This window comes from Salmo salar, chromosome 24, assembly GCF_965601325.2.
Source record: "Salmo salar chromosome 24, fSalSal1, whole genome shotgun sequence".
Classification (NCBI taxonomy): domain Eukaryota; kingdom Metazoa; phylum Chordata; class Actinopteri; order Salmoniformes; family Salmonidae; genus Salmo; species Salmo salar.
The window spans coordinates 9,045,411-9,068,967 of record NC_138314.1 but is presented as its reverse complement, the minus strand read 5'-3'; the positions used below and the strand labels follow the sequence as shown (position 1 = coordinate 9,068,967).

Below are 23,557 nucleotides of genomic sequence, written 5' to 3'. Positions count from 1 at the left end.
TGAAATAGGTTATTAACAGAACAAGGAGAGAGAGAGATGAAATAGGTTATTAACAGAACAAGGAGAGAGAGAGAGAGATTAAATAGGTTATTAACAGAACAAGGAGATAGATTAAATAGGTTATTAACAGAACAAGGAGAGAGAGAGAGATTAAATAGGTTATTAACAGAGCAAGGAGAGAGAGAGAGAGAGATTAAATAGGTTATTAACAGAGCAAGGAGAGAGACAGAGAGAGATTAAATAGGTTATTAACAGAGACGGAGAGGAGAGAGAGTTAAATAGGTTATTAACAGAGCAAGGAGAGAGATTAAATAGGTTATTAACAGAGCAAGGAGAGAGAGAGAGATTAAATAGGTTATTAACAGAGCAAGGAGAGAGATTAAATAGGTTATTAACAGAACAAGGAGATAGATTAAATAGGTTATTAACAGAACAAGGAGAGAGAGAGAGAGATTAAATAGGTTATTAACAGAACAAGGAGAGAGAGAGAGAGAGATTAAATAGGTTATTAACAGAACAAGGGGAGAGAGAGATTAAATAGGTTATTAACAGAACAAGGAGAGAGAGAGAGTGGCAGAGAATGGGAGAGAAAGGAGAAGAAGAGAATAGTACCATGCTCCAGTTGCCCGCGGCCCAGTCGGGTCCACAGAGCAGGTCTCTGTTGCAGGGAACCACAGGTTTGGGTTTGAGCAGCTGTTTACAGTCCCCAGGGTGGAGCACCCTCTCCTCCCCGGCCACCGTGCGCACACACAGCACTGTGCGCTTCCTCACCCCTCCCGAACCACAGGTGGCAGAGCACAGCTGCCAGCCCCCCACCCACCACCTACACAGGGGGAGAGGAGAGAGAGTGTGAGATAAGGGCCCTGAACAAATTTGTGTCGGTCTGATTTGCTTCTGAAATGAATAGGGGTCAAAAAACAACAGGGCCAACAGTCATAACAGACACTAATAACACCTGTTGAGTTACTGCGCTTTTAAACTGTATTTATTTGAGATCAGCATTAATATTGCAGATATATTGTGGGTTCCATCAATTTAATTGTTTACATAATTTCTAATCACATTTATTTAAATGTTTTATTTATACTCCCCTCCCAACCCTACCCTGATTGGAGTAAACTAATGGACAACAATACTTCTACTGCTACTTACAGCTATATTCGCTCACATCTACGGTACCTGTAGTTAAATAATTATACATATATTCCTAATTTCTTCTTTCTTCAAGTGCTGGATTTTCACCCACAGCGGCCAATCCACCATTCTGATCTTAACTCCAACCCTCTGATGTTCACAGATTCACCCATCTTTCCCAGTATAATGTCATTTTGCTATTTCCATTTGCAATACAGCCCTCCATTTCACTTTGATGTCTTATGAGGGTCCTGAACCTCCCTAATTGTAGCATTTCTACTAATATTGCTCTATAAATAAATACTTTCCCCAAGAGTATAATAATATTTCCCATTGACGGATCGTGGTTTTTCAGATCCCGTAACAATACCGTTTGCTGGTCCATCTGAACCCTGATATAATGACATAACAACCATGCCTGGACCTGACTATGCACAAGGCTGACTGTTCAATGCCCCATATATTGAACATTATTTTTGTAGCAAGTATTTTATGTAATAGCGTAAATTAAAACAAATGGAATTATGTGTCAATTGTTGTTTTATATGTCAGTTCATAGACCTGTTGCCAAGGTATAAGGACATCAAAAACCTGTTCCCAACTGACTTGAATTTTATACAGCATTGCTGTTAAACCTTTTGACTTTAAGTGATTTATACTAATCATTTTAAGCCATTTATGATTTTTAATGGGTGGCAGAGAGACTAATTATTTAATTCCTTCTTGCAGTAACGGTCTCTTCCAATTTTGTGGCAGAGCAGCTACCAATCAATCAAATGTATTTATAAAGCCCTTTTTTACATCAGCAGATGTCACAGTGCTTATACAGAAACTCAGCCTAAAACCCCAAAGAGCAAGCTATGCAGATGAGTTGATTATGATGTTGTATGGCGCATACACCTCTATACACTGTTGTTAGTTGCTTGTATGACATCATTTTACCATCCTTGTTTAAAATGTCCTCCATAAATATTATACCCTTCTTGTATATTTTTCCAATATATATATATATTTTGCCATATTATTTGCTGTAATACTTTTAAACATAGGATTTAGATACAATGGAGACTTTAAGAGAGAGGTTTAATGCCTTAATATTTAATAGTTTTAACTCTCCAAACCCTTGTGTTCGTTACATAAATATGTTTGTTTAACTTTGTCTGATTCGCCATTCCAAAAAAAGTGGAATATTTTTTCCTCGCATGATTTGAAAAAGATTCTTCTGGAGTTGGTAGAGGCATGAATAAATATATAAACTGCGATATCTCTAGAGAATGAATCAGGTTAATCTTCCTGGAAATGGATAGGTGTTTCCCTCTCCACGGTTTCAGAATTCTAATCTATTTTGCTAATCTATTTGAGTCCAGAGAAACTGGAGAAATTATCCAGGTCCTCAATGAGGCCCTTCAAGGTTGAAGACTGAGGACTCAAGAGAATCACTTGAATCATCGGCATACATTGATACTTTTGTCTCTAATCCATACATTTGTTGCCCCTTAATGTTATCATTCGATTTTTAAAGCTAACAGTTCATAATAAATAGGTATGGTGACAGAGGGCAACCTTGTTTTACGCCTCTTGACAATTCAAAGTTCTCAGAGAAGTAACCGTTATTTATTATTTTACATAAAGGATTGTTGTACATGACTTTTACCCATGAGAGATTATCCATAGTTATTAACAATGTAACTGAGTTACAGTGTTAATAACATAATACTATAGTAGAAATAAGACAGGTGTTATATTGTGAGTATTCGTCATAGTAATCGGGAAACTAAGGAACCTGGCGGGGCAGTCCATGTTCTTGCACTTGCGGTGTCGGTCCTCCGGGCGGCTCTCTGGGTCACAAAGAGCCTCATCGACCACGCCCACCTCCAACTCAAAACACCTGACAGGCTGCTGCTGCTCACCTGGACGTCACAGAACACAGGCAGGGAAAGGTTTCGGTAGATGCTAAGTGGGATCCTTGGGATGACCCTACCTTAAACCCTAACCTTGACCTTAATCCCTACCCTTACCTAACCCTAACCTTAACCTGTTAAATGTAAACTTCAATGTGGTTGGTTCATCCCAAGCATCCCACTTAGCATATACCAAAATGTTTCTGTCTGAATAATCACACTGTATGCTCTGACACTCAATACTGCTCCCCTGTCTGATTAGAATGTAATAAGTCCAGACCATCAGAATCCAAAATCCACAACTCTCAACACATGCCAAGTTAACACAGGGACTACAAATAAAAAGCATATAATAAGTTGTTTAAAAGACAACCCCTCACCTAGCCCACAGGTGGTGCTGCAGTCTGTCCAGGCCCCATGCCTCCACCTGTACTCCGACTTGATGACCTCATTTCCTGTCTGGCGGTTCCTCTTGATGGTGTACTCATACTTTATACCTGGATTCTTTTCCTGGTACAGCAACTGGACAACAGGAAACACACACTAAACGGTTAGGCTGTGTGTATCATATCTGAATCCTGATCTAGCTGGTCAATATCTAGCTGGATTTCTTCATGTGTATGGTGTGATGTGTATGGTGTGTATACCTGGATCATGACTGGTTGTTTGGTGGGTCCAGGGGAGGTAAGGTTCTCCAGGTTCCCGCTGCGTTCGTAGTAGAAGGTGGTTCCACCTGCCTTGTACTCTCCATTCCATTGGATGATGTACTCGCCATTCAGGAAATACTCCTCTGACCCCTGACCCCGCAGAGCCAGAAAGTTCCCCGCCTCCTCCATTTCCTGGACCACAATGTCACGTGCCCCTTCTGGGATCACTCCCACGTCCACGTAGCCTGTGACAGGAGGAAGGAGAAGAAGGCGAATCAGCTGTGTTAGTGCTGGGCTGGAACAAAAGCCTGAAAACCCTGTGGGACCCTAAACCTACAATGGTATCAAAGCTAAAGAAATGAAATGCAAGCAGAGGCATGACAAAGACACTGTTAAACACAGAATGAATCATGGTTGCAGGTCGCAACGTGGGAGAGGCCAGAGCTTACAGAGAGGCCACCATGGCAGCCAGCTACATGGTTACACCAACATCCAGACTTCCAGACTCTCTGTGATCTTTAATAGAGGGTGGGAGAGTGGCGTGTGTGTGTGCCTTGGGTGGCGGGGTGGGTTAACCCTGTCTCTCGTCTGTAACAGTGTGTGTGGGAGGGCACTGCTCTGGTAGGGTCTCTGGTTTTTAATAGTGTGTAGATGCGTGGGGGAGGTGTTGGTGTGTGTCTGTTTGTGAGGATAAAGAAGGGGGGGTAAGCATTACTTTGGATCTCAGCTCTGCCCTTTGAAGTTTCATACATCTGAGCCGGAGGGTGTCCGTAAAAGGGCACTGGAGACACACGCACGCACGCACGCACGCACGCACGCACGCACGCACGCACGCACGCACGCACGCACGCACGCACGCACGCACACACACACACACACACACACACACACACACACACACACACACACACACACACACACACACACATACACACACACACACACACAGTGGATGTCTGGGAGGTATGGTTGAGATCTGGGTCTGCATTCCAAACATAAAGCTCACTCCCTTCTCCCAGTCCTGGATGACTTGTCCTACCAGATATGAAGGGATCATGCGGCCAGCACTGGAATGGATCTACCTACTACCTGCAGTTTGAAAGCTTATTTCCTGCAATTCTACACTTTTTGCCATGGGGCAGAGAGAAAAATGTGCTGTTTTATAGCTCATCTAATGCTATTGTTCACATTTTGCCATGAGGCTGAGAGAACATTTTGCGGTTTTAAAGCTAATTTCATGCAATTATACACAATTCTATATGCTATCTGGGGGACCCACAACCCAAAACCCCCTCTCCCCCCCAAGAAAAAAAATGTGGTTGGGGGCCCCGGGGCATCTGCCCTGGGTGCCCGTTCGGTAATCCAACCCTGTGCTCCTGAACTTCTAAAAGGATTGGTTAGGTAGTGGCTTTACCTTGCCCTCTGATTGGCGAGGTTGAATTGTGTGCCATACTGCTTATATCTGAAGACGTATGTCTGATACTTTCAGGTGCACTATAACTGTCTGTGCGTCGGGTCTTAGGGGTCAATTGGGGACTGGGCCCTCCAAAGTGCTGAGTGGAGTTGTTGCCATATATTCAAGGCTTGATTGCAACATCTGAATGTGATATGTGAGGAACAGCTGCGTGGAGATTTATTATAAATAAAAACTGTGACTTCAGGTGAAGGGGGCAGATCAGGAATCTTTGTTGGAATGTGGCCCTCCACAATCAACTAAAATAAATAGAGCAAATAATCAGGGAATGATTCTCTTCTGTCAAAGATGATAATAATTAATACTGACATTTGGTGGTGTGCAAACATATGATCATAATCCTTTTCAGTTATTTTATTCTATAATATACGATAGAATCAGTGTTGATTTTATCTTGGGCAAACATTATCATCCTAATTTTCACTGTCACAAATCAGTTAATCTATTCATTTCATACCTGCTCCCAAAAAGCCTCTTAAATTTGCATCTTTATTTACAAATCAAAACAAATTGCATGGATGGACATTGACAGGAATAAAACCTAATATTGACGTGGTTGTACTGTCCTAATGCACCCTCACATGGCAACTTTGATCCGCATAGATACTATAATCATCTACGCCACAGGGATTGGTGGAAGTCATTTTGGCAACAAACAAAAAAATCACGCATTCATGTAATGATGGCACTGAAGCGGACACATTGAGCGCACATTTGGCATGCCAAAGCTTGTTGTACTAATTACATACACCATCAACAAAAGTGATGGACACAATTTTGGATTTGAACTTTCCTGACCGGGACAGTCACTCAGTACTGGAATATAAAAGAAATCCAGAAACCCTGGACATGTGAGTAGATGTGAGTGGCTTTTGACAATTCAGTAAGTGAAAGTATGGGGTGCACGTCCAACTGACGTGAGATCGTGTGTGTGTGTGGTGTAACGTTACTCATTCAAATAACCCATGGAATGTCATAATAAAATGATAGGGATTATATTCATTCTAAGGATAATAGATTGAAGATGGTATAAACTGCTGATCGCCTCATATGGGAGCAGAATGCTAGCTAGGTAGGTTTTGACATTTTGGTAGGGCCGTGCCAGTTCTAGCTAGGTGACTGTCCGCTAGCCAGAAATGGTGTGTGTGGTACTGATTCAAAGAAACCATCAGATTAAATCTCGGAATATAATTCATTATAGGGCTAATAGATTGAAATTGGTATCAATTGCGGATCTCCTCTCATGGGAGCAGGTAGCATTGTTAGTCTATGTTCGCTAGCTAGTTAATGTCATACAGGTTGAAATGTATCACTTTCAGAATAGAAGGATATGATGCCAAGGTAAAAGGCAGTAAATGCTCCATTTACCTTGGTTTCACAGTAACGTCTTGAAGTTACTGCTAATATGACCCTCATTTACTCCAAAACACAATACAATACAGGCAGGATACTAGTCCACATGATTAAGCATGTATTTCATGTACCGAAAATGACAATAACTCATTTTTCAACCATATGAGCAGTTACTGCCTTTTTGCTTGGTAGGGCAGTATAGTAAGCTACAATAATGTCCTGCTCTGAAGAGAAAACCTATCCATCTATCTTTCTCTCTGGCTGTGAGGTCACGGAGGTCACTAGTGAGTCATTCTCTCAACAATGCAGTTGTACCGGAGTCAGACAGTCAAATATGCCAAAGACAGTAAGACAAATAACTGTATACACACACACACACACACACACACACACACACACACACACACACACACACACACACACACACACACACACACACACACACACACACACACACACACACACACACACACACACACAGATGGAGGGTAGCTGCCAAAAACAGCAGAATAAACAGCTGTATACTCCCATACAGAGCGCTGCCATGACAACCACATGGCAACAACACAATGACAATCCTGTAACCAGTGCGTGAAGACGTTGTGGGAGATGTTCTGGTGGTATGGGAGGAGAGATGAGACATCAGGGAGATATTTAGGAAGGAGATAGGAGACTCACCGAAGCCATCCCCCCCATCAAAGGTCATCTGGACAGTCTCACAGGAGGAACCATCGCCCAGACACACTCCACAACGATCCTCTACAGCGTTAGAGTCTATACCATAGTCACAGCCCACCTCCTACACACACAGGTCAAGAATTATGCATGCGTGCGCGCGCACACACACACACACACACACACGGATAAGGTAAAGATTCAAGGTAATCAGATCAGGTACACATAGAGATACACAGACAGAAGGGAAAAAAACGAATAGATTCCCTCTCAACTCCAACAGGCATAGACCCTATCTTAAATCTATCTCAGGCCCCATGCTCTCTCCTTGCAGAGACAGGACTTATGCTGCGGTCATATCATCTCGTAAATTGGTAAATATGAGCATACGACTGGGAAAAAAATCCCTCCAAATCGTAAATACTAGTGGAAAACTCATCTATCATCCCTGAGCGCCGCCATCTCCCACACGCTGACCTCTGACGTCACCTACTAAGGAAATGACCCCAGCAGTTAAATGCAACAACAAAACATTATTTATAACAAGCATACTATTAATATGGTTTTAAACACTATCATTTGTTTACAAGCACGATAGCTGTACTTTTAGCTTATGGTTGAAGCGGCTTGTTTGCCATTAGCCAATAGGCCTTTCTCAACGAGTTCAAAGGACGTGAATGCATCCAACTTGTATTTTACGACTTCACAACTGGTAATTACCACATGGTTCTGAACGCAGCATAATACCTACTTTCTTCCACCCTCCCCCTTCCCTCTGTCTCTCTCTCTCTCTTACCCAGCCACACTACCTTGCACACTCCGTTGACACAGAGGCTTCTGGAGTTGTTGTTCATGAAGCAGGGAGTTCCGTCTGTCACAGCATCCAGCATCTTCTCAGAGAAATGCTCATCCACAGGACGACAATGCAGCTCACACGGACTCGCTGGGCGAGGCACGGAAGAGATAAGAGATGGGGGGGGGGGAGGGGTTGGATCAGTGGAAGTATTGAAAAGTTTAATTCCCTTTTGAGTTTTGGAATAGTATTGGAAACGCATGTATATGCTGCCCCCTGCTGCTAGATACATATAACCACAACTCTTGGAATTATGAGGTCTGTGTATATATATGTGTGTCTCGGTGTGTTTACTGTGGTATGTGTGTGTGATGATTTTAGCTCTTACATAGGCTGGCCACAGGGACCCACTCGTAGAGTTCGTTCTGGTAGGGCACCGTGTCAAATTCACTACACAGCATTTCTCTGAAGGTGGGTTTGGCCTTTTGGCACGGTTTGGTGTTACAGATATGGTAACGCCTCCTCTCGCCTGTACAGTACTTCCCACCAAACTCTGGTCTGAGGGAAACAAAAGACCACACATTTGAATCAAATATGGAAAGAGGGGAGGTGGAAAAAGGAGAAGAGGGAAGAGGAGATGGAGGAGAGAATAAGCGAGGATAGGAAAGGAGAGACAGATGTGGGATCAGTTCTTACTTGGGGTGGTTACACTCCCTGTGAGCAGACTGCACCCCGGACCCACAGGTCCTGGAACAGTGAGACCAGCTACTCCACTGTCCCCAGTTCCCATTCACTGTCTCCGGTAGCTTCCCTACGATAACACACTCCCCTGAGATACACCACTGACAGAGAGAACAAATACACACATAAGAGAGGACATTCTAAACACCATCGCAAACTTGCCAGTGAAACAGTACCCCACAACACACACACGTACAAACACATAGATACACACAGCCTCAACCTACCTTCTCAGGGCCACACCTAGTGCCATCTATGGGGGAGTCCAGTTTAGAACGACAGGACCCATTCACTGAACACCACAGGATCTGGCACACGTTCTAGAAGGAAGACAAACCCAGGCGAAATAAGTTCCCATCCAGACTAGGAACTGGTGGTGGTGTGTATGTGTGTGTGTAACTCACGTCGATTTCGTGGCAGTAGGTGGCATTGGGGCCGTACTGTAGTTGGCACTGGTGCTGTGTGGTGTAGCGGACCCCCAGTCGGGCCAGTGGGGTGGTCAGATCCTTCTTTGAGGGACGGTCGTCCAGACAGAAACCCCAACCACGACTAAGGAATCAGAGAGAATCACCTCATCCACGTTAGCATCAAACAACTACACAGAAGTGAGAGGGTGAGACAAAGAGAAGGAGAGAGACAGACAGACAGGGAGAGAGAGACAGACGGCAGACGGGGGGAGAGAGAGACAGACAGACGGCAGACGGGGGGAGAGAGAGACAGACAGACGGCAGACGGGGGGAGAGAGAGACAGACAGACGGCAGACGGAGGGAGAGAGAGACAGACAGACGGCAGACGGGGGGAGAGAGAGACAGACAGACGGCAGACGGGGGGAGAGAGAGACAGACAGACGGCAGACGGGGGGAGAGAGAGACAGACAGACGGCAGACGGGGGGAGAGAGAGACAGACAGACGGCAGACGGGGAGAGAGAGACAGACAGACGGCAGACGGGGAGAGAGAGACAGACAGACGGCAGACGGGGAGAGAGAGACAGACAGACAGACAGACGGCAGACGGGGAGAGAGAGACAGACAGACGGCAGACGGGGAGAGAGAGACAGACAGACAGACGGCAGACGGGGAGAGAGAGAGACAGACAGACAGACGGCAGACGGGGAGAGAGAGAGACAGGCAGACGGCAGACGGGGAGAGAGAGAGACAGACAGACGGCAGACAGGGAGAGAGAGAGACAGACAGACGGCAGACAGGGAGAGAGACAGACAGACAGACGGCAGACAGGGAGAGAGACAGACAGACGGCAGACAGGGAGAGAGACAGACAGACGGCAGACAGGGAGAGAGACAGACAGACGGCAGACAGGGAGAGAGACAGACAGACGGCAGACAGGGAGAGAGACAGACAGACGGCAGACAGAGAGAGAGACAGACAGACGGCAGACAGGGAGAGAGACAGACAGACAGCAGACAGGGAGAGAGACAGACAGACAGAGAGAGAGACAGACAGACAGCAGATAGGGAGAGAGAGACAGAGACTCACTCTAGGAAGCGTGTGATGTAGTCTTTGGAGCAGGAGGACCAGGTAAGGGGGGAGGTGTCGTACATTAGCTGTCTGGACATGATGAAGGGGTGTCTGCCGCCCAGCTCACAGTCATTCCCCTGACCATCATGGTGGATCCCAAAGCTGAGAAAAACAAAGACGAGATGGTCTTTTTGAATTTGATCTATCGAAGCAATAGGCTTAGATAAGAATTCTTAGATAGTCTTGACTTAGAACGAAGTAGAAATTGGTGAAAAACACACACACACAGCCACAAACCTGTGTCCCAGCTCGTGTGCGATGGTGAAGGCTACAGGTAGTCCTGAGTCTTCGTTGATGTTGCAGCTACGGTGAGGCTGGCACATCCCTGAAAGATGGGACAGACCAAGGGTCTCACACGGCTCGTTGAGCCCTGCACAGATGTCCTTCCTAGTGGTCAAAACACACACACACACACACACACACACACACACACACACGGACCTTAGCATCGTCATACACAATCCACAGTTGTACAGTGTAGTATATGGGTGTTCATGTGAGTACGGCTGCAGTCTTGCCTGGTGACCAGCACTGCCACGTCGTGGTGAGCAGGGTGTGTGTCACTTAGTGGGTTGAGTTTCTTCTGCCAGGCACAGAAACTGGCCAGAGAAGTGTCTGCATGGTGGATGATCTTCAGCCCTTTCTAAAGTAGACAACATGAACAACACCATCAACATAGAGGCACAGATAAAAGGCAACACAACACATCAGCTGAAGACTTGGATGTTTGAGTTGTTTTGATATTGTGCATTTCCATTTTAGTCATTCAGCAGACACTGCTGTCCAGAGCGTCTTACAAGAGCAATTAGGGTTAAGTGCCTTGCTTAAGGGCACATCAACATCATTTTTTCTAGTCAGTTTATGGATTTGAACCAGCGACCTTTCGGTTTACTGTCCCAAAGCTCTTAACCGCTAGGCTACCCGCCGCCCTGGTGCACTCCTCTTATAAGAATTATGTCAATCCTAGATGTTTAGGATTATATGTCAACAGACATCATATGCTGGGCTCTAATTTGCTAACTGGCTAGCAAACCTAGCTGGCTAAAAACCTGCTAACTTGCCCAGTATGGTTTAAGAAAGCACTGGAAGGAAGAAAAGGGTCTGGATAGCTAGCTCAAAAGATGGGATTCCAACAGGCCTAATACCTTTTTCTGGTGCTCCTATAGGCTACTGTTTGGTGCTCCTAACTTGAAAAAGTTCATTAAGAGCCTTCATGGTATGTCTGTGTTAAGGTAAAGTGTTGATTACCTCCTCTCCCTGCAGGAGGATCAGGCGGACCAAGGTGATGTGGATGGCATTTCCTATACTGGCATCATGGAATATCCCTGCCACCTGACACACACACACACACACACACACACACACACACACACACACACATCCACACACACACTGCTGTCATGACATGGCACTGTTGCTGTGTATATGTCCTGTGTGGACGGAATGTCAGGTAAAGGGTTGATCGTCCCTACTCACCATGTTCATGATGGTGAAGATGTAAGACTCCACGTTGTCACTGCCGTGGTAGTCGATCAGTTTTGTGTCTGCCACCACCATGGTCTCTACCCACCTTCAAAACAGGACAGAGAAACACAAAGAAAGAGAGGTCAATTTCAGTTACAGACGATGATCAAATCAAATCTAACAGGTGTAGACCTTAGAGTGAAATGCTTAGTTACAAGCCATTAACCAACAATGCAGTTTTAAGAAAAATACCTAAAAATATAATAAATAAAAGTAACAAATAATTAAAGAGCAGCAGTAAAATAACAATAGCGAGGCTATATACAGGGGTACCGGTACAGAGTCAATGTGCGGAGGCACCGGTTAGTCGAGGTAATTGAGGTAATATATACATATGGGTAGAGTTATTAAAGTGACTTATGCATAGATAATAACAGAGAGTAGATGCAGCATAAAAGGGGTAAGGGGGGGCAATGCAAATAGTCTGGGTAGCCATTTGATCAGATGTTCAGTAGTCTTATGGCTTGGGGGTAGAAGCTGTTAAGAAGCCTCTTGGACCTAGACTTGGCGCTCCGGTACTGCTTGCCGTGCGGTAGCAGAGAGAACGGTCTATGACTATGGCTGGAGTCTTTGACAATTTTTAGGGCCTCCCTCTGACACCGCCTGGTATAGAGGTCCTGGATGGCAGGAAGGTTGGCCCCAGTGATGTACTTGGCCGTACACACTACCCTCTGTAGTGCCTTGCGGTCGGAGGCCGTGCAGTTGCCATACCAGGCAGTTATGCAACCAGTCAGGATGCTCTCGATGGTGCAGCTGTAGAACCTTTTTAGGGTGTGAGGACCCATGCCAAATCTTTTCAGTCTCCTGAGGGGGAATAGGTTTTGTTGTGCCCTCTTCACGACTGTCTTGGTGTGCTTGGACCATGTTAGTTTGCTGGTGATTTGGACACCAAGGAACTCCAAGCTCTCAACCTGCTCCACTACAGCACTGACGATGAGAATGGAGGCGTGCTCGGTCCTCTTTTTCCTGTCCATAATCATCTCCTTTATCTTGCTCACGCTGCATGAGAAGTTGTTGTCCTGGGACCACACGACCAGGTCTCTGACCTCCTCCCTATATGCTGTCTCGTTGTTGTTGGTGATCAGAACTACCACCGCTGTGTCATCGGCAAACTTAATGATGGTGTTCCAGTCGTGCCTGGCATTGCAGTCATGAGTGAACAGGGACTACAGGAGGGGACTGAGCACGCACCCCTGAGGGACCCCCGTGTTGAGGATCAGCATGGCGGATGTGTTGTTACCTACCCTTACCACCTGGGGGGGGGGGCGTCAGGAAGTCCAGAATGTCGGAAAATCAACACATTCCAAAAAATGTCTCATTTTCAAAGAATTCAAGGGGAAAAAAAGATGCACCAGTCACCTAGTTTGATTCCTACTGGTATAAAATGTGTCAATAGAAGCCAAACTCTTTTCTGCCACCTGACCCGCCTATCCAATGGTAGGAGAAACAATGCTGTGCACCTATCTCTGCTAACGGAGCGTTGGGAGCGATGTTGAGCCGTCTCCTCCTCTCTCTCCCCCTCTTCCTCCTGCTGTTCCCTCTCCCAGTCCTCTCTTTCCCTCTCCACAACTAGGGAATCACCTGGTGCGTCTGCAGGATGGACAGCAGCACAGAGATATGAGGTAAAACAATCTACTGTATTAGACAAGAGGAAAAAAATAGGACCTTGAGCACTCCTCATGCGCATACAAAACATTTACAAAAGCCAAACCAATCTAACAAAACAAACTCTATTCAATTATATTATATTTAATTGCATTCAAGTCTATTTCATTGAGTTATGTTCTAATATATTCTACTCACCTCTGACCCCACAGGGGCTGTGTGTGTCCCGGGCCTCAGAGCTGCGCCGGTATCTGTGTTGTGCCGTGGTTACGCTGGGATAGACCACATGGGGCTCTGGTCCCTCCCTCTCGACAGCCCCATCAGTGGACCCCTGGACTGGCTGAATGAAGTGGGGTCCTTCAGGCAAGGTAAAGAGACCTTTCTGTGGGGGGGAATATGTACACTGCGTGTGTGTGTGTGGACAAGCTAAACACCTTCTCCGGACACTTTGAGGATAACACAGTGCCACCAACGCAGCCCGCTACCAAGGACTGTGGGCTCTCCTTCTCTGTGGCCGACGTGAGTAAGACATTTAAGCGTGTTAACCCTTGCAAGGCTGTTGGCCCAGACGGTATCCCTAGCCGTGTCCGCAGAGCATGCGCAGACCAGCTGGCTGGTGTGTTTACGGACATATTCAATCTCTCCCTATCCCAGTCTGCTGTCTCCAAATGCTTCATGATGGCCACCATTGTTCCTGTAGCCAAGAAGGCAAAGGTAACTGAACTAAATGACTATCAACCCGTAGCACTCACTTCTGTCATCATGAAGTGCTTTGAGAGACGAGTCAGGGATCGTATCACCTCTACCTTACCTGCCACCCTAAACCCACTTCAATTTGCTTACCGCCCCAATAGATCCACAGAAGATGAAATCGCCTTCGCACTGCACACTACCCTACACCATCTGGGCAAGAGGAATACCTATGTAAGAATGATGTTCATTAACTATAGCTCAGCATTCAACACCATGGTACCCTCCAAGCTCATCGTTAAGCTTGAGGGGGGTCTGAACCCAGCCATGTGCAACTGGGTCCTGGACTTCCTGACGGGCCGCTCCCAGGTGGTGAAGGAGGGAAACACCTCCACTTCGCTGATCCTCAACACTGGGGCCCCACAAGAGTACATGCTCATCTCCCTCCTGTACTCTCTGTTCACCCATGACTGCATGGCCACGCACGCCTCCAACTCAATCATCAAGTTTGCAGACGACACAACAGTAGGCTTGATTACCAACAATGACGAGACAGCCTATAGGGAGGAGGTGAGGGCTCTGGGAGTGTGCTGCCAGGAAAATAACCTCTCACTCAACGTCAACAAAACAAAGGAGATGATCGTGGACTTCAGGAAACAGCAGAGGGCGCACCCCCCTAACCACAGCGATCGGACCGCAGTGGAGAAGGTGGAAAGCTTCAAGTTCTTCGGCGTACACATCACGGACAAACTGAAATGGTCCACCCACATAGACAGTGTAGTGAAGAAGGCGCAACAGTGCCTTTTCAACATCAGGAGGCTGAAGAAATTTGTCTTGGCACCTAAAACCCTCACAAACGTTTACAGATGCACAATTGAGAGCATCCTGTCAGGTTGTATCACCGTCTGGAACGGCAACTGCACTGCCCACAACTGCAGGGCTCTCCAGAGGGTGGTGCGGTCTACCCAAAGCATCACCGGTGGCAAACTACCTGCCCTCCAGGACACCTACAGCACCCGATGTCACAGGAAGGCCAAAAAGTTTATCAAGGACAACAACCACTCGAGCCACTGCCTATTCACCCCGCTATCATCCAGAAGGCGAGGTCAGTACAGTGCATCAAAGCTGGGACCGATAGACTGAAAAATAGCTTCTATCTCAAGGCCATCAGCCTGTTAAATAGCCCTCACTAGCGCCTTAGAGGTTGCTGCCCTATATACATAAACTTGAAATCACTGGCCACTTTAATAAATGGAACACTAGCCACTTTAATAATGTTTACATATTTTGCATTTAAAAATGTAAATAAAGGAGAGCCGGACACTCTAGGAGCTCAGATGCAAAAATCTTTATGTCCAACGTTTCGACAGATAAGCTGTCTTCATCAGGGTATAATGAGAAACACTACAGGATGACTCATTTATATAGTGTCAAAAGACACACACAGGTGTCTGTGATCATGGCCGGGTGTGGCCTGATATCATTGGTTAATTCTCATGTATTAAAATAGCATACAAAAAAACTCCGCTAACCAGCACCTCGCCTAAATAGGTACGCGTTTCTTTCGCCTCTACATATTTTGCATTACCCATCTCATATGTATATACTATATTCTATTCTACTCTACTGTATCTTAGTCTATGCCGCTCTGAAATTGCTCGTCCATATATTTATATATTCTTAATTCCATCCCTTTACTTAGATTTGTGTGTATTGGGTATATGTTGTGAAATTGTTAGATATTACTTGTTAGATATTACTGCACTGTCGGAGCTAGAAACACAAGCATTTCGCTACACCCGCAATAATATCTGCTAAACACGTGTATGTGACCAATACAATTTAATTTGTGTGTGTGTGTGTGTGTGTGTGTGTGTGTGTGTGTGTGTGTGTGTGTGTGTGTGTGTGTGTGTGTGTGTGTGTGTGTGTGTGTGTGTGTGTGTGTGTGTGTAGAGACAGAGTACCGATCCAACATATTGTAACTTGCTATGACTAAAAAGGAAAATGTGAGGTATAACATTCCTACAACTCTGATATATAATTCCTGAGCCATGAAAATCAGTAAAGAAGCTAGTGCTGCAGTTCTGTATCTTTATCTGTATTCCCTCATTAAACACCTACAGCTAAGGTTAGGGCAGAGATATTTACTTGAGGGAGGCATCCATCAATGCCCTGGGGCGCATTCCCTCATGCAGAGAGTGCAACGTGTGTGTGTGTCAAATGTATGTACTAACAAGCCCAAACTGCACCTGGTGTGCCCTTCTTTGCATCTCCAAATCAACATGCAAAAAAGAAAAAGAGGGAGCGAGAGAGAGAGGGGGGGGGCAAGCGTTGCCATCCACTTATGACCAATGGAGGGCAAGCGTTGCCATCCACTCAAGTCCACTCATCCAACTGCTGTGCTGTTCTGCTCTTACGCATCCTGCAGTCTACTGCATGTCTCTATCTAGAAAATCTGCTATTCTCTCCAGCCAAGTTTATGTCTCAGGAGGCTAGGTTTGAGTTTCTAGTTACTGTGCGCTGAGGGTTCAGCGAGTGCAAAATACTTTAGGCAATAGTCCCTCAGCAACCACTATGTCAGAGCACCTGGCTCTGTGCTTATGGCGGATCCCCCAGTCAGGGACATAACAAACACAATCACAGGTATCACAGGTGAACCATGGTCAGAGAATCCTATAAAGCAATAGCACTCCATTCACCCATTCATAATGACTGTTTCAAATGTATTTCTGATTCTAGCGGTTCAGGTTTTCAGTTTGGTTGCCAATTCTGTGAACTGCTATTGGTCAAAGCTAACCAGAAAGGATGCAGCCTGGTCACCTGTGATACAAGTCAGTATTAGACGTCCATCCATGTCCGAGGACGTTGGGAGATGACGTGGAAACCGGCCACTAGGGGCAAGCGCTGTTACCTTCAAATAGGTTTTGGTTTAGCTAGGGTGTTGTGGACAGGGATGGCGGATGGGAGTAAGCATCTGTCTCTGGTGCTAAAGGTTGCATGTTTGTTTTCAGCCTATCCCAGACCTTAACCCTTACCTTAACCATTCAGAGTTAATGCCTAACCTTAAGATTTCAGAGTTAGGCCTCCCGAGTGGCGCAATGGTCTAAGTGCTAGCTGTGCCACTAGAGATTCTGGGTTCAAGTCCAGGCTCTGTCGCAGCCGGCCGCGACCGGGAGACCCATGGGGCGGTGCACAATTGGCCCAGCGTCGTCTGGGTTAGGGGAGGGTTTGGCCGGCAGGGATGTCCTTGTCCCATCGCGCACTAGCGACTCCTGTGGCGGGCCGGGTGCAGTGCACGCTGACATGGTCGCCGGGTGTACGGTGTTTCCTTCAACACATTGGTGCGGCTGGCTTCCGGGTTAAGTGGGCATTGTGTTAAGAAGCAGTACGGCTTGGTTGGGTTGTGTTTCGGAGGACGCACGGCTCTCGACCTTTGCCTCTCCCGAGTCCGTACGGGAGTTGCACAGATGAGACAAGACTGTAACTACCAATTAGATACCATTAAATTGGGGAGAAACAGGGGTAAAAATAAAAGATTTCAGAGTTAATGCCTAAACTTAACTTTGAAATTTGACCCTTTGAACAACTTAGAATTTTGACATTTGTGAAACATGGGTGATTGTCTAACTCTGACGTGAGTCTGTGAGAGCTTGTTGAGGCACGAACATGGCTCTCACAGAATTGTGTGATGTCATCTGGCACCATAATACTTTTTGATTGGAACCACAATGGCCAAACCATAGATACCTTTATCTTTATTCATTTCTCTGGGCCAAACTCTCCATGTATATATGGCTCTGACTGTGTTCTCTCTGATTAGTGGTTAGATCAGCATTTCCCAAACTTCGTCCTGGGGATCCCAAAGAGGTGTACGTAGTTTTTTGCCCTAGCATCACACAGCCGATAAAAAAAAAAGAACTAGTCATCAAGCTCAAAAATCACCTAACCCCACTTCTTGGAGTGCCCAGGACCGAGTTTGGGTAACGCTGTAATGGTTAGACCATGGGAGTGATTCAGTTCTACCAAGGGCTCTGCAACACTGAGCCAAAGAGAGTGGAAGCAACCCAGGGCTCTCACAGCTCAGTGGACTCATTGAGAAAGCATGCAGACACTCAGTCGGTCATTGTTATATGGTCAGTTACGAAGCCCAGATGAATGCTGGTGTTTTGACTGTTTCTCTGTGTTGTATCTATTTCTATAGATACCAAAATAAACACTTTATAGACTAATACATGCTTGTTTGTTTTACCTCCTTCCAACTAGAAGATGTGGAGTGCACTCCATATCTATCTGGGTTATGGATTGGAGGCTGTTTCCTCTAGATGTTTTCCTCAGTCAGTTATTATTTCAGTCCCAAAAGCAAAAACTAGATGAAGGGTTGCAGATCAGCTGGTAAGGAATCAAGAGAGGCCCATCCAAACATTCACCCTGACTCAGAAGTGATCTGCATAGGGATCAATGCATGATCCTACCTGTAATCCTTAAACTACCATCCACAAGCTGTCAAGGCATATATTACTCCACTAACATTCAACAACACAGAACATGAAAGGGAGAAAGAAAGAAAAGCTATGTTCCTCATTCAAAGTGCCTTCAATGTACTTTCAGAGAATTTCAGGAAACAAACATGGATATTGAGAACAAACAAAGAGATCAACTCAGAAAGTCCTAAACTAATTAGGACAGACAGAGTCCTAAATTGCTCATTGTAAGTTCTGCCAAGTGACCCAGCCTGCCTTCTCTAAGCCTCACCATTTCCTCCTCCTCTTCCTCTTCCCCCTCCTCCCCCTAATACTCCTCCTCCCCTTTGAGTATCTGAGAGGAAGTGTGTGTGCTAGTGTGATGTGCCAGAGCCAGAGAAGCTGTAATACAGTAGCCATGTGGAACTGTTTTAGCTCTGTTTCCTGCTTCTGCTGGGCTTTGGAGTGCAGGCCAAGAGGGATGGGCGGCCAGGGGTAAGCTGCCTCCTGCCTGGCTGGCTGCTTGACTGCTGTAACAGAGTGTGTCTGTGGCCTTCCACTCCTTACTGGGACACATGGGGAGGGGAGGTGGGGACTGGGGAGGGATGGTGTGGACGATGATTAAACACACAACTTTTCTTTCCAGCTCAGATACCCAGCTAGCACATGAAGTTCTGAGAACTATGTTTCTTAGAGCTTGGCGAGAGTGTGGGTGTCCTATGGTTATTTTGCATACAACCTTCCCTTTGTTCAGGAGTTGCTTGACAAAAAACCTTTTAGTATTTCCTATTATCCTTACTTTAACAGAATGTTTCCTAAAAGTTCTAACATTTAATTTTCTAAGAACGTTCTCCAACTGGTTTGACATTGGGAATGTTGTCTGTCATACCATGATCGGTTTCACTTGTCTTTGTGCTTGTCTCCACCCCTCTCCAGGTGTCGCCCATCTTCTCCATTATCCCCTGTGCATTTATACCTGTGTTCTCTGTTTGTCTGTTGCCAGTTCGTCTTGTCTCGTCAATCCTACCAGCGTGTTTTTCTTACTCGTGTTTCCTTGAGCCCGTTTTCTAGTTTTCCGGGTTTTTGATCATTCTGCCTGCCCTGAGCCAGTCTGCCGTTCTGTACCTTTTGCCACTGCCCTGGATTACTGACCTCTGCCTGCCCCCGACCCTGAGCCTGCCTGCCGCTCTGTACCTTTCGGACTCTGCCCTGGACTACCGACCCCTGCCTGCCCTCGACCTGTCCTTTGCCTGCCCACTGTTTATATAATAAATGTCCGTTATTCGAACTGTCTGCATCTGGGTCTTTTCCTGAGCCGTGATAGTTCTCAAATAGTTATGAGAACTTTAAGAAACTTTATTCTGTGGGAATTTCAGTACTTCCAAGTTTCCGGACGGTTCTATTTCAAGTCATGTTCTAAAAATTTGCCTAGAACGTTAAGAAACAACGTTCTTCTATGGGAATTTCAGTACTTCCACAACCACTCCACACAAGTTCACATGTGGTTCCGTTTAATGTCATTTTTACAACATTTTGGGAAAGTTCTCAAGCGATATTCTCAGAACGTTCAGGGAATGTATGGTTCTCTTTAATGTCCGTTCTTGCCAATATTATGGTAATGTTCCAAAAAATGTAATTGTCCACAGTAGCCCTTTACACTCATACCCATATAGAGGGTAAAAATAGCATATTTTGACACTAAGCACCTACATTTTTATGCTGTAACAGAGTGTGTACTTGAGAAGACTCATGAGACCATAGACTTACTGGTAAAATGCACAAAGGGGTACTCCGGGCAGTACTCCGGGTACTCTGGTTGGGAACCACTGCTATACATGACATCAGAGCTTAGTGTCTCCACGCTCTATATGGGTTTTGACTGATAGCCGTTCTGAACTTGAGCACAGCGCGTGACAAGAAGTTGCCCTCATCCCTCCGCTAATTGGGCTTTTGCAAATGTTTTGTTGTCCAAGTGAGGGAAATGCTGTAAATTACAAGGATTATAATAAATACCACTTTGATGTCATACAAGCAAGCCAAACACCCATGAGTCCAAATGTGCACTTTACATTTCCATATCATAAAACTCATGTAATAGAGTGTTAATGTTTATGATAACTATGTTTGATGTACAGTTACAAGATGACATCGCATTATACCCTGTGTTGTCCTGAACAGAATGAGCCTGTTTGTTGTATTGTATAGAAAATATGGCGCAGACCACGCATCTGAATGTACTCGTGACTCCATTTTATGCGCACCAAAATGATGATCTGCTTCTCTGAATTGCCTTGTGAAAGCCTAACACTATACGATCATATTTTATAAATGTCGCTAGTCATGTTGGCAATAGAACAAGCTTTCAAATTATGCCCACCTGGCCCAGATTGCAATTTATAATGGACTGTTTTTTGGATCGCATAAACAACAGTAATTGTGTAAAAGCATTAAAACAACTCCAAGTGTGCTTTCTCTAGTTCCTCAATAGCACAACTAGAGGAGCTCAAAAAAGCACCTTATAGTTGAAGACTCTTAGGGAACAACAACCCCCCCCCCCGCAGATGATCCCACAGGTGAAGAAGCCGGATGTGGAGGTTCTGGCCTGGCAAAGTTACACGTGGTCTGCAGTTGTGAGGCCGGTCATTCTCTAAAATGACGTTGGAGGCAGCTTATGGTAGCGAAATTAACATTAAATTCTCTGGCAACAGCTCTGGTGGACATTCCTGCAGTCAGCGTGCCAATTGCATGCTCCCTTAAAACTTGAGACATCTGTGTCATTGTGTTGTGTTACAAAACTGCACATTTTAAAGTGACATTTTCTTTTCCCCGCACAAGGTGCACCTGTGTAATGATCATGCCATTGAATCAGCTTCTTGATATGCCACACCAGTCAGGTGGATGGGTTATCTTGGCAAAGGAGAAATGCTCACTAGAAAACAAACTTTTTGTGCGTATGGAACATTTTTTGGGGGGTTTTCAGCTCATGAAACATGGGACCAACACTTTACATGTTCAGATTACATTTTTGTTCTGTGTAATTTCTACCATGCTTATGCTTTCCATATTTCTTCTGTAAGAAATATGTCAATTTAACCCTATCCATATAGTCCAATTTGCCAATTCCCAAGAGTGTCAATACGCTCTAAATTCCGTTCTCAGAACATGAAGAAAACCTTCCATTAAAACCACAAGAAAACTTTAACATTCAGAGAACGTTCTAAGAATGTCATAAAAAAAAACATATATTCCATTCTCAGAATGTGAATAAACACAGACCTAGTAAGCAACAATAGATGCTATGCGAACTGATTCCACCATTGAAACAAAAAACAGAAAATGAATAGAAAATTAAACTATATGTTGAGATTCAGGTTGGAGATTTTGAGGTGAAAATTCAAAACTTCAGAGGACTTTAAACCTTGAATACATTGCAAATTTGCCCTTGCAGTGCCACCATCAGATCGTTCATTTAGATAGGGTTAGCCTATGACTTTAAACCTAACCTTAACCACACTGCTAACCTTATGCCTAACTCTAAATTAAGCACATTTTTGTTTTCATTAATTTTTACAACAGCCAATTTTGACTTTGCGACTGTGGTAACAAGTGACAACTGTGAGAAAGGGAGGATGATTTTGATAGTTGGCACTGGTCTGAATGACTCGACTGCCCCTGCATGGAGAAAAAGAGAACTTTTCAATGAACATATCTAAATCAAAAGGCTCATTTGAATTTCCTGATGTGCAGGATATTTTTCTGTGACGAAAGAGTGGTCAAATTAAGATCCGACATCTGTACCTCCATCCTGGTGGCGCAGTAGACTAATTCCATGGATAGAGAACACAAGATCGTACGTTCGAATCTCACTGATGCTGTCACAATAAAAAAAATACATGTGTTTGCATGATTAATATCTAAGGAAATTAATTTACATGTGTACTATCTGTGCTTAGAGTTGAAAAAAGTTTCCCAAAATAATCTAGCAGTGTAATTAAGTCTTATTGAAAGATTCAGTTAAAGTATTAAGGAAGTTATTCAAAAACCTCCAAATAACCTATAATTTCCATTCTCAGAGCGTTAATAAAACCTCCCTGCAACCTAAAAATAAACATTCCCAGAACAGGTGTAATTTTCACTTCTGTTCTCAGAACGTTTAAAAAACGTTCAGTTTTACCGGTCAGGAAACGTATGGCTTCATTCCAACATCCAATGTCAAACCAAAAACATTCGTTCCCTACAATGTCCAAGGAACCAAATGTGCTAGCTGGGGAATTAATATGTGGCTTTAGACAGCATGAGGAGATATGCATTTCACAAAAGATAATGTACTGAAATAATGGCACTGAACATGCAAATACTTGTTCCTTGTAGTGCCTTGGGGCGACCAACACCTCCATTGAAAAAGCATTGGGTTTGGTTCGACTGCAGAGCTGGAATACAATTTTTTTTTCAACGGCTATGTCCTATGAATGTTTCTATATGACATTGCCTGCCTTTACAGAGACAGTCCAATTCTGGTCTTTTGCCCAATTATTGGTCTTTTGACTAAATCAGATCTGATCTTTTCCAATAATTGGGCAAAAAGATCAGAATACTTTTTCAATGAAGGAGTAGGTCGCCAGGGTCCGTTTATTTTTTAGGTTGCAGGGAGGTTCTGAGAACATTTAACTCTGGTTCCTTCATAGTTTTCCTGAGAAGTTTTATTAACACTCTGAAAACGGAAATTATAGTTTGAGCTTTTTTTATAACTTCAACATGACTTTTAATAACACTGCTAGTTTACAACTTTTTTCAACTCTAAGCACAGATAGGACACATGGAAATGAATTTCCTTAGATATTAATCATGTTATACTAAAACCCCTTCAACTGCTAGTTCAAGTTGGTTCTGCCCATTTGACAGGGAGGATGGGTGGGCGTTTTCTGCGACTCTCTAGCAATAAAAGGTTGCATGTTCAAGTCGTGTCGGGGACAACTGCAGCATTTTACACTGCCACTTATCCAGAACGCTGCAGCCTGCCTGG

General features: G+C 44.7%; 1 protein-coding gene across 1 annotated transcript in view; it reads right to left on the bottom strand.

Annotated features, from left to right (window-relative positions):
• Positions 1-23,557, bottom strand: part of LOC106585164 (A disintegrin and metalloproteinase with thrombospondin motifs 12) — a 49,524-nt gene that overhangs the window by 8,013 nt on the left and 17,954 nt on the right. The window contains exons 3-19 of the mRNA XM_014171071.3: positions 13,583-13,766; positions 13,240-13,369; positions 11,732-11,825; positions 11,504-11,587; positions 10,774-10,898; positions 10,493-10,642; positions 10,214-10,357; positions 9,123-9,267; positions 8,946-9,038; positions 8,674-8,819; positions 8,366-8,535; positions 7,994-8,127; positions 7,188-7,308; positions 3,683-3,927; positions 3,416-3,557; positions 2,918-3,044; positions 613-823 (exon numbers count right to left, since the gene is read on the bottom strand). Coding sequence (XP_014026546.3) covers positions 613-823; positions 2,918-3,044; positions 3,416-3,557; positions 3,683-3,927; positions 7,188-7,308; positions 7,994-8,127; positions 8,366-8,535; positions 8,674-8,819; positions 8,946-9,038; positions 9,123-9,267; positions 10,214-10,357; positions 10,493-10,642; positions 10,774-10,898; positions 11,504-11,587; positions 11,732-11,825; positions 13,240-13,369; positions 13,583-13,766 — 2,445 coding nt within the window. The remainder of the gene's footprint in view (positions 1-612; positions 824-2,917; positions 3,045-3,415; positions 3,558-3,682; positions 3,928-7,187; positions 7,309-7,993; positions 8,128-8,365; positions 8,536-8,673; positions 8,820-8,945; positions 9,039-9,122; positions 9,268-10,213; positions 10,358-10,492; positions 10,643-10,773; positions 10,899-11,503; positions 11,588-11,731; positions 11,826-13,239; positions 13,370-13,582; positions 13,767-23,557) is intronic.